At 43.2% G+C, this 16,291-nt stretch overlaps 1 protein-coding gene across 2 annotated transcripts in view; it reads left to right on the plus strand.

Moving 5' to 3' along the window:
• The window catches only part of SEMA5B (semaphorin 5B), a 323,405-nt gene that overhangs the window by 274,020 nt on the left and 33,094 nt on the right, over positions 1–16,291 (plus strand). For both annotated transcript variants that reach the window (XM_063429186.1, XM_063429187.1), the window contains 5 exons: positions 1,799–1,942; positions 9,308–9,455; positions 9,839–10,064; positions 10,449–10,667; positions 13,135–13,305. In XM_063429186.1, the coding sequence (XP_063285256.1) occupies positions 1,799–1,942; positions 9,308–9,455; positions 9,839–10,064; positions 10,449–10,667; positions 13,135–13,305 (908 nt within the window). The remainder of the gene's footprint in view (positions 1–1,798; positions 1,943–9,307; positions 9,456–9,838; positions 10,065–10,448; positions 10,668–13,134; positions 13,306–16,291) is intronic.

Consider the following 16,291-nt stretch of genomic DNA (forward strand, 5'->3'; position numbering starts at 1 on the left):
TGCTACGGGCAATAAAGACACCTGGGGAATGGCGGACTGGGTACTACCGATAATAAGGACACCAGGTGAATGGCTGACTAGGTGCTACAGACAATAAAGACACCTGGGGAATGGTGGACTGGCTGCTACGGACAATAAAGACACCTGGGGAATGGTGGACTGGGTGCTACGGACAATAAAGACACCAGGGAAATGGTGGACTGGGTGCTACGGACAATAAAGACACCTGAGGAATGGTGGACTGGGTGCTAGTGACAATAAAGACAACTGGGGAATGGCAGACTGGGTGCTACGGGCAATAAAGACACCTGGGGAATGGCGTGCTGGGTGCTACTGGCAATAAAGACACCTGGGGAATGGCGGACTGGGTACCACGGACAATAAAGACACCAGGTGAATGGCTGACTGGGTGCTACGGACAATAAAGACACCTGGGGAATGGCGGACTGGGTACCACGGACAATAAAGACACCAGGCGAATGGCTGACTGGGTGCTACGGACAATAAAGACACCTGGGGAATGGTGGACTCGGTGCTACGGACAATAAAGACACCTGGGAAATGGTGGACTGGGTGCTACGGACAATAAAGACACCAGGGAAATGGTGGACTTGGTGCTACGGACAATAAAGACACCAGGGAAATGGTGGAATGGGTGCTACGGACAATAAAGATACCTGGGGAATGGTGGACTGGGTGCTACGGACAATAAAGACACCTGAGGAATGGTGGACTGGGTGCTACGGACAATAAAGACACCTGGGGAATGGTGGACTGGGTGCTACAGACAATAAAGACACCTGAGGAATGGTGGACTGGGTGCTACGGACAATAAAGACACCTGGGGAATGGTGGACTGGGTGCTAGTGACAATAAAGACACCTGGGGAATGGCAGACTGGGTGCTACGGACAATAAAGACACCTGGGGAATGGCGAACTGGGTGCTACGGGCAATAAAGACACCTGGGAAATGGTGGACTGGGTGCTATGGACAATAAAGACACCTGGGGAATGGTGGACTGGGTGCTACGGAAAATAAAGACACCTGGGGAATGTATCAGTGTATAATTGAGCTTCACAGATATTAGTTTTACTGGGAGCTCTGTGATTCACTCACACACATTACTTTACAGGCTTTGCCTTGTCTGAACTGAATTTCCATGTAATTTGCTAAATCTTTTATATCAATTTAAAGAAAACCGATCATCTCCTCAAAATTAGCAGAAGTTGCAGGGATTTTCAATGTTTATTCAATGGTGTAAATCCAGAAGTGACAGTTTCATCCACTTTAATCCTTTGAAAATAATGATTTCCTTAAAGAACTAGCGGCTCCAATCTCACAGTGATTGTAAAATATACATAGAAAGCAGTCTGTTTACTGGAAACGCTCACTGATTCTTATCCTGAGCCCTGAAGGAGCAGACAGACGTGTTTTAACCCCTTAAGGACACATGACATGTCTGACATGCCATGATTCCCTTTTATTCCAGAAGTTTGGTCCTTAAGGGGTTAATAAATACAAATAAAGGCCATCTTTCATGGTTTAAGAGGTGTGTCTCAGTTTTTATTATGTAATTACGCACACAATCCCATCTTGTTTTGGATTAGACCAAGGGTAGGAGAAAGTATCGACATAACAACTAGGACATTTAATAAAATAGTTCAGGGCCTAGTATGTACTAACATTTTGAGGAGCCCTATATGAATGTATTTAACATTTTGATCAAATATCTGTCTCTATCACCTGGAATGAGTGTCCATTATCTCCTAACTCCTATTTTCTCTTTTGTTTTGCAGAAATGGTGGCTGGACGCCGTGGTCGTCGTGGGCTCAGTGCAGCACATCCTGTGGTATTGGCTTTCAGGTGCGCCAACGCACATGCAGTAACCCTGCACCCCGCTTTGGAGGAAGAGTGTGCGTGGGCCAGAGCAGGGAGGAACGGTAAGGGGCTGCCATTCGTCAGATTTCTCTTATAAACGTAACCTATAGCAGTTTATTCACTCAGACTTTTCCAAACAACCAATCTGTGGATATTCCTGAGTTGGACAATTTCTTCACGTCCCCTAATTTAGTCTCAGCTTTGCCATTCAGATGCAGTTAACTTAGATTCAGAGTGCATTTCTCACTATTTCCCCCCTAAATGATTATGTGATAATTAAAGGGTTAAAGAAACACGCCAAGTACCGTAATCACTATGGATCCATGGTTCGAGGAGTGACCCCACTCCATTTTTGTGAAAGTGTGTCTCTGCTCCAGTTATGTGATCTGCACAGGTTATGATCTAAATAGCAACTTTTTAGTAGAAAGAGACAAACACTCCCAAAATATCAGTTGTTTATTTCCTGTTCATTTCTATGCATCCAAAGGTTAACACAGTGCATCTTTTATTCATGTAATTAGTGGCTGCTCGCCATTTTCAGCGTTCTGAGCTAAATTCGAATATTTACCAGGATGCAGATTCTGTGCCGTACCTTCCCTCGATGCCAGTGTGAATCCCAGTAACAGAATGATGACAACTTCTGCCTGGCTATTTTGCAGGGAATAGACAGTAATTAATACAGAGACATTTTGTCAGTTGCGACCTGACACGTTCTCTAGAGCCATGTATCACATAGCTGGGCCGCCAACATCCCACCGCTCTGTACTTTTGCTAATGGCTAAAATTAATTTGCCTGTGATGTTGCTGTGGTTTCTTAATTAGACATTTCCAGGATACTTAACCTTGGCTGTCAGGCTGAGCCGGTGCGACCTGTATCTGGGTTTGAAGTCCAAAAAGGGCATCTGAGGTCATTGGTGTTATGTTAATTAAATTAATGATGTTAATTGTGATGATACACTGCCAGTGCTCGATTACAGCCATTCCCTCTTCTGTAAGCGCAGTAATTGTTGCAGAATACACAGAGACGTCTTTATGAAAAAAAGGAAAAACACAGCATTGTATAAAATAATGGTTCGAACTGTATTAACAAGTGTTAAAACTGCTGGGTGTCGTTTTTAGAAATGAATCTTTAAAAATTACCTTTTAACTGGTGTCTTTTATTTTATTGGTTTTGCACATTTTCTTGATGTGTTATCTTTATAGCGCTTTGAAAGGGGGGCTAAGTGTCCCTATAATTCCTACTACCGGGTGGATATGTTGTATTGTATTATATCGATGGCATAAAAAAAATTCGCTATAAAACCATGCTATAACGCTGTATTATATCTCTGGTATAAAATCATGATGTAACGCTGTATTATATCGCTGATATACAGCCTGTTCCAAATTATTATGCAAATTATATTTTTCTCATTTACCTAAATAATTGATGTAAATAACAGTCAGCATAATTCTCATGTTATCAACTATTAAGAGTACAATTCAAATTTTATTGAACAAACCTCCTAATGATAACAGTATTTTTTTAACATAAAAAACTTACAATGCACTGTTCCAAATTATTACGCACAGTAAGTTACAAAACACTGTATAGGTTGTAAAGGACTGAAAATTGTCATTCAAAAGCTATTTCAATCAAACTTATAACATTTTAACTTTGTAAACATTTTAACAGGTCACGTTACATTTTAACATAGGACCCCTTATTTGATAGCAGCTTCACAAGTCTTGCATCCATTGAACTTGTGAGTTTTTGGACAGTTTCTGCTTGAATTTGTTTGCAAGATGTCAGAATAGCCTCCCAGAGCTGCTGTTTGGATGTAAACTGCCTCCCACCCTCATAGATCTTTTGCTTGAGGATGCTCCAAAGGTTCTCAATAGGATTGAGGTCAGGGGAGGATGGAGGCCACACCATGACTTTCACTCCTTTTATCCCCATAGCAGCCATTGATGCAGAGGTATTCTTTGCAGCCTGAGATGGTGCATTGTCATGCATGAAGATGATTTTATTACAGAAAGCATAGTTCTTCCTTCTGTACCAGGGAAGAAAGTGGTCAGTCAGAAACTCCACATACTTTGCAGAGGTCATCTTTACACCTTCGGGTACCCTAAAGGGGCCAACCAGCTCTCTTCCCATGATTCCGGCCCAAAACATGACTCCACCACCACCTTGCTGACTTCGCAGCCTTGTTGGAACAGGGTGGCCGTCCACCAACCATCCACTACTCCATCCATCTGGACCATCCAGGGTTGCACGGCACTCATCAGTGAACAGGACTGTTTGAAAATTAGTCTTCATGTATTTTTCTGCCCAATGCAGCCGTTTCTGCTTGTGAGCATTGGTTAGTGGTGGCCGAATAGAAGGTTTATGCACAGTTGCAAGACTCTGGAGGACTCTACACCTTGATGTCCATGGGACTCCACACCTTGATGTCCATGGGCAGGGCCGGTGCAAGGATTTTTGGGTACATAGGCGAAGATGTATTTTTCCGCCCCCCCCCCCATTCAAAAATAACATCTTCACCTATGTGCCTCTTAACCAGCCCCTCTCCCCGTCCATTATTGGTCCCCTCCCTTCCCTGTCCCTTAGTGTTCTTCTGACAGTCACACACACTCAATGACAAACACAGAGACTCACTGATCTGACACACACACACTGATTGACACTCATTGACAGACACACTGATAGTCACACACAGACTCAATGACAAAGATACTCTCACTGATTTGACAGACACTCACAAACACACACTGACAGACACACACATACACTGACACACTCACATGCAACACTCATACAATCACTCACAGACACACATACACTCACTCACGCACACACTCACAGTCACTCACAGACACATACACTCACTCACTCACGCACACACTCACAGACACACATACACTCACTCATGCAGACACTCACAGTCAGTCACAGACACACATACACTCACGCACACACTCACAGACACACATACACTCACTCACGCACTCACACACAGTCACTCACAGTAACACATACACTCAGACACTCACACACAGACACTCACACACACACTCACAGACACTCACTCACACAGAGACACATACACACTCAGACACACAGACACTCACTCACACACTCACTCACACAGAGACACATACACACTCACAGACACTCACTCACACACAGTCACTCACAGACACACAGTCACTCACAGTAACACATACACTCACTCACGCACACACACACACACACTCACTCACACACACACACACAGACACATACTCACAGACACTCACTCAGACACACACACTGACACTCACACACAGACACACACACTCACAGACACACACACTCACACAGAGACACATACACACTCAGACACACAGACACTCACTCACACACTCACTCACACAGAGACACACAGACACACACAGACACACACACAGACACTCTCACACACAGACACTCTCACACACAGACACATCACATACATTCACAAATTATTTTAATACATAAATAATATCCACCCAGCCTCCCTACCTGGAGAGCTGGTGTGGATCATTCCCTGGGGTCCAGAGGGGCTGCAGGGCGGCGTGCGGCAGGGCTGCGATCAGGCGCTGCGAGGGAGCTCTAACCTCTCTGCTCTGCTCCCTCGCGGGCTGTCTGCTGATGCCGCGGGAGCCGGAATATGACGTCATATTCCGGCTCCCGCGGCATCACTAGACAGCGCGCGAGGGAGCAGAGCAGAGAGGTTAGAGCTCCCTCACAGCGCCTGATCGCAGCCCTGCCGCACTGGGGGCGGAGATGGTGGCCAGCAGGAGGGAGAGCTTCCCTCCTGCCGGTCACTGAAATATTGCGCCCCCGGAGCCGGTGCGCCCTAAGGCGGCCGCCTGTGCCGCCTTATGGACGCGCCGGCCCTGTCCATGGGACTCCAGAGGCACCAGCAGCTTCAAATATCTGTTTGCTGCTATGTAATGGCATTTTAGCAGCTGCTCTCTTGATCCGATGCATGGATCTGGCAGAAATCTTCCTCAATGTGCCTTTATCTGCACAAACCCGTCTGTGCTCTGAATCAGCCACAAATCTCTTCATAGTGCGATGATCACGCTTAAGTTTTCGTGAAATATCTAATGTTTTCATACCTCATCCAAGGCATTGAACTATTTCACTCTTTTCGGCAGCAGAGAGATCCTTTTTCTTCCCCATATTGCATGAAAATGGTGCTCTGCTTAATAATGTGGAACACCCTCCTTTAGTAGTTTTTCCTTAAATTGGGATCACCTGGCAATCTAATTATCACAGGTGTCCGAGATTGTTTTCAGTGATCAATAGAGCCCTGAGACACAATGCCATCCATGAGTTAAACTGAAAAACAAAATATTTAATCTTTGTGACACTTAAATAGAATTTGAGAATAATAATTTGGAACAGGGTGTAAAATCATGATGTAACGCTGTATTATATCGCTGGTGTAAAATCACGGTGTAACTTTTGTATTATATCGCTGTTATAAAATCATGATGTAATGCTGTTTTATAACAGTGATATAAAATCATGATATAATGCTGTATTATATCGCTGGTATAAAATCACGATGTAACGCTGTATTATATCGCTGGTATAAAATCATGATGAAACGCGTACTATAACTCTGGTATAAAACCATGATGTAACGCCGTATTATATCGCTGGTATAAAATCACGATGTAACGCTGTATTATATCGCTGGTATAAAATCATGATGAAACGCGTACTATAACGCTGGTATAAAATCACGATGTAACGCTGTATTATATCGCTGGTATAAACCCATGATGTAACGGTGTATTATAACGGAGGTATAAAACCATGATATAACGCTGTGTTATAACGCTGGTATAAGTTACAATGTAATGCTGTATTATAACAGTGGTATAAAATCACGATGTAATGCTGTATTATAATGGAGGTATAAACCCATGATGTAACGCTGTATTATAACAGTGGTATAAAATCACGATGTAACGCTGTATTATAATGGAGGTATAAACCCATGATGTAACGCTGTATTATAACGCTGGTATAAAATCACGATGTAACGCTGTATTATAACGGAGGTATAAACCCATGATGTAACGCTGTATTATAACGGAGGTATAAACCCATGATGTAACGGTGTATTATAACGCTGGTATAAAGTTACGATGTAACGCTGTATTATAACGCTGGTATAAACCCATGATGTAACGCTGTATTATAACAGTGGTATAAAATCACGATGTAACGCTGTATTATAATGGAGGTATAAACCCATGATGTAACGCTGTATTATAACGCTGGTATAAAATCACGATGTAACGCTGTATTATAACGGAGGTATAAACCCATGATGTAACGCTGTATTATAACGGAGGTATAAACCCATGATGTAACGGTGTATTATAACGCTGGTATAAAGTTACGATGTAACGCTGTATTATAACGCTGGTATAAAACCATGATGTAACGCTGTATTATAACGCTGGTATAAAGTTACGATGTAATGCTGTATTATAACAGTGGTATTAAATCACGATGTAACGCTGTATTATAACGCTGGTATAAACCCATGATGTAACGCTGTATTATATCGCTGGTATAAAACCATGATATAACGCTGTATTATATCGCTGGTATAAAATCATGATATAACGCTGTATTATATCGCTGGTATAAAATCATGATATAACGCTGTATTATATCGCTGGTATAAAATCATGATATAACGCTGTATTATATCACTGGTATAAAATCATGATATAACGCTGTATTATATCGCTGGTATAAAATCATGATATAACGCTGTATTATATCGCTGGTATAAAATCATGATATAACGCTGTATTATATCGCTGCTATAAAACCATGATATAACGCTGTATTATATCGCTGGTATAAAATCATGATATAACGCTGTATTATATCGCTGGTATAAAACCATGATATAACGCTGTATTATATCGCTGGTATAAAATCATGATATAACGCTGTATTATAATGCTGGTATAAAATCACGATGTAACGCTGTATTATATCGCTGGTATAAAATCATGATATAACGCTGTATTATATCGCTGGTATAAAATCATGATATAACGCTGTATTGTATCGCTGGTATAAAACCATGATGTAACGCTGTATTATATCGCTGGTATAAACCCATGATGTAACGCTGTATTATATCGCTGGTATAAACCCATGATGTAACGCTGTATTATATCGCTGGTATAAAACCATGATGTAACGCTGTATTATATCGCTGGTATAAAATCACGATGTAATGCTGTATTATATCGCTGGTATAAAGTTACGATGTAACGCTGTATTATATTGCTGGTATAAACCCATGATGTAACGCTGTATTATAACGCTGGTATAAAATCACGATGTAACGCTGTATTATAACGCTGGTATAAACCCATGATGTAACGCTGTATTATAACGCTGGTATAAAATCACGATGTAATGCTGTATTATAACGCTGGTATAAACCCATGATGTAACGCTGTATTATAACGCTGGTATAAAATCACGATGTAACGCTGTATTATAACAGAGGTATAAAACCATGATGTAACGCTGTATTATAACGCTGGTATAAAGTTACAATGTAACGCTGTATTATATCGCTGGTAGAAAACCATGATGTAACGCTGTATTATAACGCTGGTATAAACCCATGATGTAACGCTGTATTATAACGCTGGTATAAACCCATGATGTAACGCTGTATTATAACGCTGGTATAAAATCACGATGTAATGCTGTATTATAACGCTGGTATAAACCCATGATGTAACGCTGTATTATAACGCTGGTATAAAATCACGATGTAACGCTGTATTATAACAGAGGTATAAAACCATGATGTAACGCTGTATTATAACGCTGGTATAAAGTTACAATGTAACGCTGTATTATATCGCTGGTATAAAACCATGATGTAACGCTGTGTTATAACGCTGGTATAAAATCATGATGTAACGCTGTATTATAATGGAGGTATAAACCCATGATGTAACGGTGTATTATAACGGAGGTATAAAACCATGATATAACGCTGTATTATATCGCTGGTATAAAGTTACGATGTAATGCTGTATTATATCGCTGGTATAAAATCACGATGTAACGCTGTATTATAACGGAGTTATAAACCCATGATGTAACGCTGTATTATAACGCTGGTATAAACCCATGATGTAACGCTGTATTATAACGCTGGTATAAACCCATGATGTAACGCTGTATTATAACGCTGGTATAAACCCATTATGTAACGCTGTATTATAACGCTGGTATAAACCCATGATGTAACGCTGTATTATAACGCTGGTATAAACCCATGATGTAACGCTGTATTATAACGCTGGTATAAACCCATGATGTAACGCTGTATTATACCATTTGTCTTGTTGATGTGTAGATTCTGCAATGAGCACAGCCCGTGTCCGGTGCCCATTTTCTGGTCTTCCTGGGGTTCGTGGAGTAAATGCAGTGTGGATTGCGGAGGAGGAATACACTCCAGACAGCGCTCCTGCGAAAACGGCAATACCTGCCCTGGTTGTGCAATGGTTAGTACTAGTAATTGCCCCCTTACACAGAAACAAACTGTTTGTGATAAAACATCATGGCAATGTGATTGCAAAAGAGCTGGAATCCTGATATTATAAGTCTCACAATCAAAGTATGAAATTCTTTGTCTTTTTAATATTCACCCTGCCACCTGCAAAAGGTGAAAGGTGCCAATGCCTGGCTATTGTGATTTTGGCTGGAAATGACTAACTTGGTCCCCTGATATGCTGTATAATAGTGATATATGCAGTATGCAATTCCTCCAGGCGGATGGGGTTGTATTATCTCTGTACATTGGGGAACGGTGTGATGCATTATGTCAAGGCAGCAGCGTGAAAGTCCTGTGTATTGGCAGCAGATTTTAACCTCTTACCTGCTGCAGGAGTACAGAAGCTGTAACTCGGATGCCTGTCCAGAGGTGCGCAGGAACACACCGTGGACTCCCTGGATGCCAGTTAACATCACACAAGGAGGTGCCCGTCAAGAACAGCGTTTCCGCTACACATGTCGTGCTCAACTATCTGACCCCCATGAGCTACAGTTTGGGAGGAAAAAGACTGAGACTCGGTACTGCCCCAATGATGGATCTGCAGCATGTGAAACAGATTGTGAGTAGAACGACTACTAATCAACCTTCGGAAATCCAACCCCTTACCCAAACTCTCAGGACATGGCAGGGCTGTTTGCATGGGGCGCGCTTTCTCTCTTCATGTGAAAGGCTTTAATTATATTTTGTTGGGGGAAAATAGCTGACGGGTTACAGTTTGAAGAACTTGGTAGAGACATTTGAAGATGTTCACTGTGAGAGAAAGACAGTGAATAGACATTTTATTATTCCTTATTTAGCATAATAAACTCGTAACGCCGGTCCCACTTTACGTTTATACTGCCCTTTATAAGCACTCAATACACTCAATCATGTAACTGTGTGATACGTTCAAGGGATCCGTGTCAATCTGAGATCATTTTATGTTCTCGTTTCTCTTCCTTAGCTCTCGTGGATGACTTGATGCGCAGCAGTAAGACGCCATCTCGTGTAATCAGCGGAGGTTGGAGCCCATGGGGACCTTGGTCATCCTGTTCTCGGGACTGCGAGTTGGGCTTCCGATCTAGGAAGAGAGCTTGCAGTAGCCCTGAACCACGGAATGGGGGTCTGCCATGTGTGGGATCTACTACTGAATTCCAGGATTGCAACCCCCAGTTCTGCCCAGGTAAAACCAATGGTATTACTTTCAAACATAGTTTTTTGTATAGTTGGATTCTTTAATTTATTTCCATGTATTCTAATGTACTGTAAAACCATTGTTTCTAGTTATATATGGAACGGTCCCATCCTATCAGAATGGCGGCCGAGATCACATCCCAATAGTAATATGAATAAAACGACACTGTGTCATGTCCCCAGATTATTCTGACGTAATTTCCCACGACACTCGGCTAGCCAGAAGGTGTGCTATATCAGGGTTACATGGAGGAAGTTCCTCTGTTTTTTATAATCCTGCCATTGGTGACAGTAATTGTGATGAGTTTTTAGATATGCAGTGCGTTGGCATCAATGCCAGACTGCGCACCTAACACCAGCTCTCTGTCCTCGTATAATCTTTATGAGAAGTCAAACGTGAAGTAAATGAAAAAAAACACAATAACACCTTAATTGAAAAGAACAAGGAGCTTGATATTGTCGTCCTGTTTTATGGGGTAATCATTTTATTTTCGCGGTAATCTCTCTTTACTGCCCTGTAAACCGCACTAAGACCCATAATAAACAGGTTTTATGAAGACTGTATGAAGCCGAACTTCTCTTATGTTCTTTAATGCTTATCTTTGACTGAATGGAATGAGCGGAATGTCAGGACAATGCCAGGCTAGAGCTTAGGAGTAATATTGACTGCAGAGCTTGCAATCGAATATGTTAAGTCAGGTACAGGGCAACTGTGTACATTGTCCAGTGTCCACCAGTGGGAATATAAATTAAATTGGTGCTAGCTCCATTTATACACATAGGCTGCTCATTCATGCACAAACTGCCCATTAACGAAAACACACACAAACTGCCCATTCGCGCACACACAAACTGCCCATTCGCGCACACACAAACTGCCCATTCGCGCACACACAAACTGCCCATTCGCGCACACACAAACTGCCCATTCGCGCACACACAAACTGCCCATTCGCGCACACACAAACTGCCCATTCGCGCACACACAAACTGCCCATTCGCGCACACACAAACTGCCCATTCGCGCACACACAAACTGCCCATTCGCGCACACACAAACTGCCCATTCGCGCACACACAAACTGCCCATTCGCGCACACACAAACTGCCCTTTCGCGCACACACAAACTGCTCATTCGCGCACACACAAACTGCTCATTCGCGCACACACAAACTGCCCATTCGCGCACACACAAACTGCCCATTCGCGCGCACACACACACAAACTGCCCATTCGCGCACACACACACAAACTGCCCATTCGCGCACACACACACAAACTGCCCATTCGCACGCACACAAACTGCCCATTCGCACGCACACAAACTGCCCATTTGCGCGCACACAAACTGCCCATTTGCGCGCACACAAACTGCCCATTTGCGCACACACAAACTGCCCATTTGCGCACACACAAACTGCCCATTTGCGCACACACAAACTGCCCATTTGCGCACACACAAACTGCCCATTTGCGCACACACAAACTGCCCATTTGCGCACACACAAACTGCCCATTTGCGCACACACAAACTGCCCATTCGCGCACACACAAACTGCCCATTCGCGCACACACACACAAACGCCCATTCGCGCACACACACACAAACTGCCCATTCGCACACACACAAACTGCCCATTCGCGCACACACAAACTGCCCATTCGCGCACACACACACAAACTGCCCATTCGCGCACACACACACAAACTGCCCATTCGCGCACACACACACAAACTGCCCATTCGCGCACACACACACAAACTGCCCATTCGCGCACACACACACAAACTGCCCATTCGCACACACACAAACTGCCCATTCGCACACACACAAACTGCCCATTCGCACACACACAAACTGCCCATTCGCGCACACACACACAAACTGCCCATTCGCGCACACACAAACTGCCCATTTGCGCACACACAAACTGCCCATTTGCACACACACAAACTGCCCATTCGCGCACACACAAACCGCCCATTCGCGCACACACAAACTGCCCATTCGCGCACACACAAATTGCCCATTTGTGAACACACACACACAAACTGCCCATTCGCACACACACAAACTACCAATTCGCACACATACAAATTGCCCATTTGTGAACACACACACACACACACAAACTGCCCATTCGCGCACACACACAACTGCCCATTCATGAACACACACAAATTTCCCATTTGGGCACACACAAACTGCCCATTCGTACACAAACACACAAATTGCAGATTTATAAACAGTCTATTTGCATGCGCACAAACTACCCATTCACATACACACAAACTGCTTATTTGCACACACACACACACACACAAACACTGCCCATTCGCACGCACACACACAAACTGTTTATTCGCACACACACACAAACTGCCCATTCGCACGCACACAAACTGCTTGTACGCATACAAAGTCATTACCTCGTCTTTCTCCTTATTGTTTCAGTGAAAGGATCCTGGTCATGCTGGTCATCTTGGACTCAATGCTCGGCCACCTGTGGAGGCGGCCATTATCAGCGCACTCGCACCTGTACTAATCCAACGCCATCTAACGGCGGAGATATCTGCATTGGTCTGCACACTGAGGAAGCTCTTTGTAACACATACCCCTGTGAAGGTACATTAACCCTGTCTGTACTGGTGGTGGATATAGAGGGAGCTCTGTGTAACACATACCCCTGTGAAGGTACATTAACCCTGTCTGTACTGGTGGTGGATATAGAGGGAGCTCTGTGTAACAGTTACCCCTGTGAAGGTACATTAACCCTGTCTATACTGGTGGTGGATATAGAGGGAGCTCTGTGTAACAGTTACCCCTGTGAAGGTACATTAACCCTGTCTGTACTGGTGGTGGATATAGAGGGAGCTCTGTGTAACACATACCCCTGTGAAGGTACATTAACCCTGTCTGTACTGGTGGTGGATATAGAGGGAGCTCTGTGTAACAGTTACCCCTGTGAAGGTACATTAACCCTGTCTGTACTGGTGGTGGATATAGAGGGAGCTCTGTGTAACAGTTACCCCTGTGAAGGTACATTAACCCTGTCTGTACTGGTGGTGGATATAGAGGGAGCTCTGTGTAACAGTTACCCCTGTGAAGGTACATTAACCCTGTCTGTACTGGTGGTGGATATAGAGGAAGCTCTGTGTAACAGTTACCCCTGTGAAGGTACATTAACCCTGTCTATACTGGTGGTGGATATAGAGGGAGCTCTGTGTAACAGTTACCCCTGTGAAGGTGCATTAACCCTGTCTGTACTGGTGGTGGATATAGACGGAGCTCTGTGTAACAGTTACCCCTGTGAAGGTACATTAACCCTGTCTGTACTGGTGGTGGATATAGAGGAAGCTCTGTGTAACAGTTACCCCTGTGAAGGTACATTAACCCTGTCTGTACTGGGGAGGTTATTGAGAAGCAATGAGGAGAGGCATCCCGTTCCCTAGTATATTAGTAGAAGTGCTACTGGGGGAGCTCTGTGATTTGGTGGGGTAATTGTAACATGTATAATACTATCTCTCTGTATATAGCCTGATATTTTCACGTTACCGACTTACATCCAGCTTAACCAGGATGATGGCAGTTAGATAAACGCGGTATTTAAACATTCCTTTACAATTATTAAATACAATTCATCGTCGAGTGCCTGCCTGGGAAACCTGAATATAATGTGCTACGTATCAGATTATTTCAGTGTCATTAATCGTCTGTGAGGATATTAACTGTTTCGGCAATAGCGGTGGGATCCAGGCATTGCCAATCATATGTTCAATGTAAACATCACTTTTATTAACGCTGCCAGCATGTGGGAGTAGAGTATAAAAGTCACGGTGACCAGAAGATCAGCGCATATCTACCATCCGTCAAAGTGCCCGTCACACTGCGCAGGCATATCACATATTACATCCATTCTTAGCTGGCGTTCCCAGCTGGAGATTCGGAGCAATATTCCAGCTAATTCATCTTGGGCTGCGTGAAACGAGATTACATGATTGCAGGGAATACTCAGAGAATCTGGTATCACGCTTTGATACTTGTTTTTTCTGTTGTGATTACATGCTATCTCTTTACGAAGCAGCACTAATTTTTAAAATGAATTTGGGGATGATATGCACTAATGCCCTTTAAGTGCTCTGAAATTCAATTCATAAAAGGTCCCAGTGGGAGCTGATGGGTTAGTGCAGGGATAGGCAACCTTCGGCACTCCAGATGTTATGGATTACATTCCATTTAATGCTCTTACACACATAATGCTGGCAAAGCATCATGGGAGGGTTAGTCCAAAACATATGGAGTGCCAAAGGTTGCCTATGCCTGGGTTAGTGCAACAATAAATGACATGTGAACAGTGTGCCATCAGGAGCCATCTTTGATAGATATTGTTATATGCCATCTACATTGCGCAGATTCTCCTATCAGCCTAGCTGGCTGAATGTGATGGGAGTTACAGCCTTCTGGCTGGCCACTCATGCATACTCGGTGGCATTTCGAGCAATACATTGCATGAGAAGGGTTAATTAGACCCCCAGAATCGTGTTTCTGTGTTATTGTAAACAGCAGTGGTTTTGGTACCTTTGTTTGATATTCGCTGTGACGAACACACGGCTATTGTCAGTCTATGTAAACAGCAGTGGTTTTGGCGCCTTTGTTTGTTATTCACTGTTACGAGCATACAGCTATTGTCAGTCTATGTAAACAGCAGTGGTTTTGGTACCTTTGTTTGTTATTCGCTGTTACGAACACACAGCTATTGTCAGTCTATGTAAACAGCAGTGGTTTTGGTACCTTTGTTTGATATTCGCTGTTACGAACACACGGCTATTGTCAGTCTATGTAAACAGCAGTGGTTTTGGTACCTTAGTTTGATATTCGCTGTTACGAGCACACAGCTATTGTCAGTCTATGTAAACAGCAGTGGTTTTGGTACCTTAGTTTGATATTCGCTGTTACGAACACACGGCTATTGTCAGTCTATGTAAACAGCAGTGGTTTTGGTACCTTTGTTTGATATTCGCTGTTACGAACACACGGCTATTGTCAGTCTATGTAAACAGCAGTGGTTTTGGTACCTTTGTTTGATATTCGCTGTTACGAACACACAGCTATTGTCAGTCTATGTAAACAGCAGTGGTTTTGGTACCTTAGTTTGATATTCGCTGTTACGAACACACAGCTAGTGTCAGTCTATGTAAACAGCAGTGGTTTTGGTACCTTTGTTTGATATTCGCTGTTACGAGCACACAGCTATTGTCAGTTTATGTAAACAGCAGTGGTTTTGGTACCTTTGTTTGATATTCGCTGTTACGAGCACACAGCTATTGTCAGTCTATGTAAACAGCAGTGGTTGTGGCGCCTTTTTTGATATTCGCTGTTACGAACACACGGCTATTGTCAGTCTATGTAAACAGCAGTGGTTTTGGTACCTTTGTTTGATATTCGCTGTTACGAGCACACAGCTATTGTCAGTCTATGTAAACAGCAGTGGTGTTGGTACCTTAGTTTGATATTCGCTGTTACGAACACACAGCTAGTGTCAGTCTATGTAAACAGCAGTGGTTTTGGTACCTTTGTTTGATATTCGCTGTTACGAGCACACAGCTATTGT

The sequence above is a fragment of the Pelobates fuscus genome, chromosome 8 (assembly GCF_036172605.1).
Source record: "Pelobates fuscus isolate aPelFus1 chromosome 8, aPelFus1.pri, whole genome shotgun sequence".
NCBI classification, from domain to species: domain Eukaryota; kingdom Metazoa; phylum Chordata; class Amphibia; order Anura; family Pelobatidae; genus Pelobates; species Pelobates fuscus.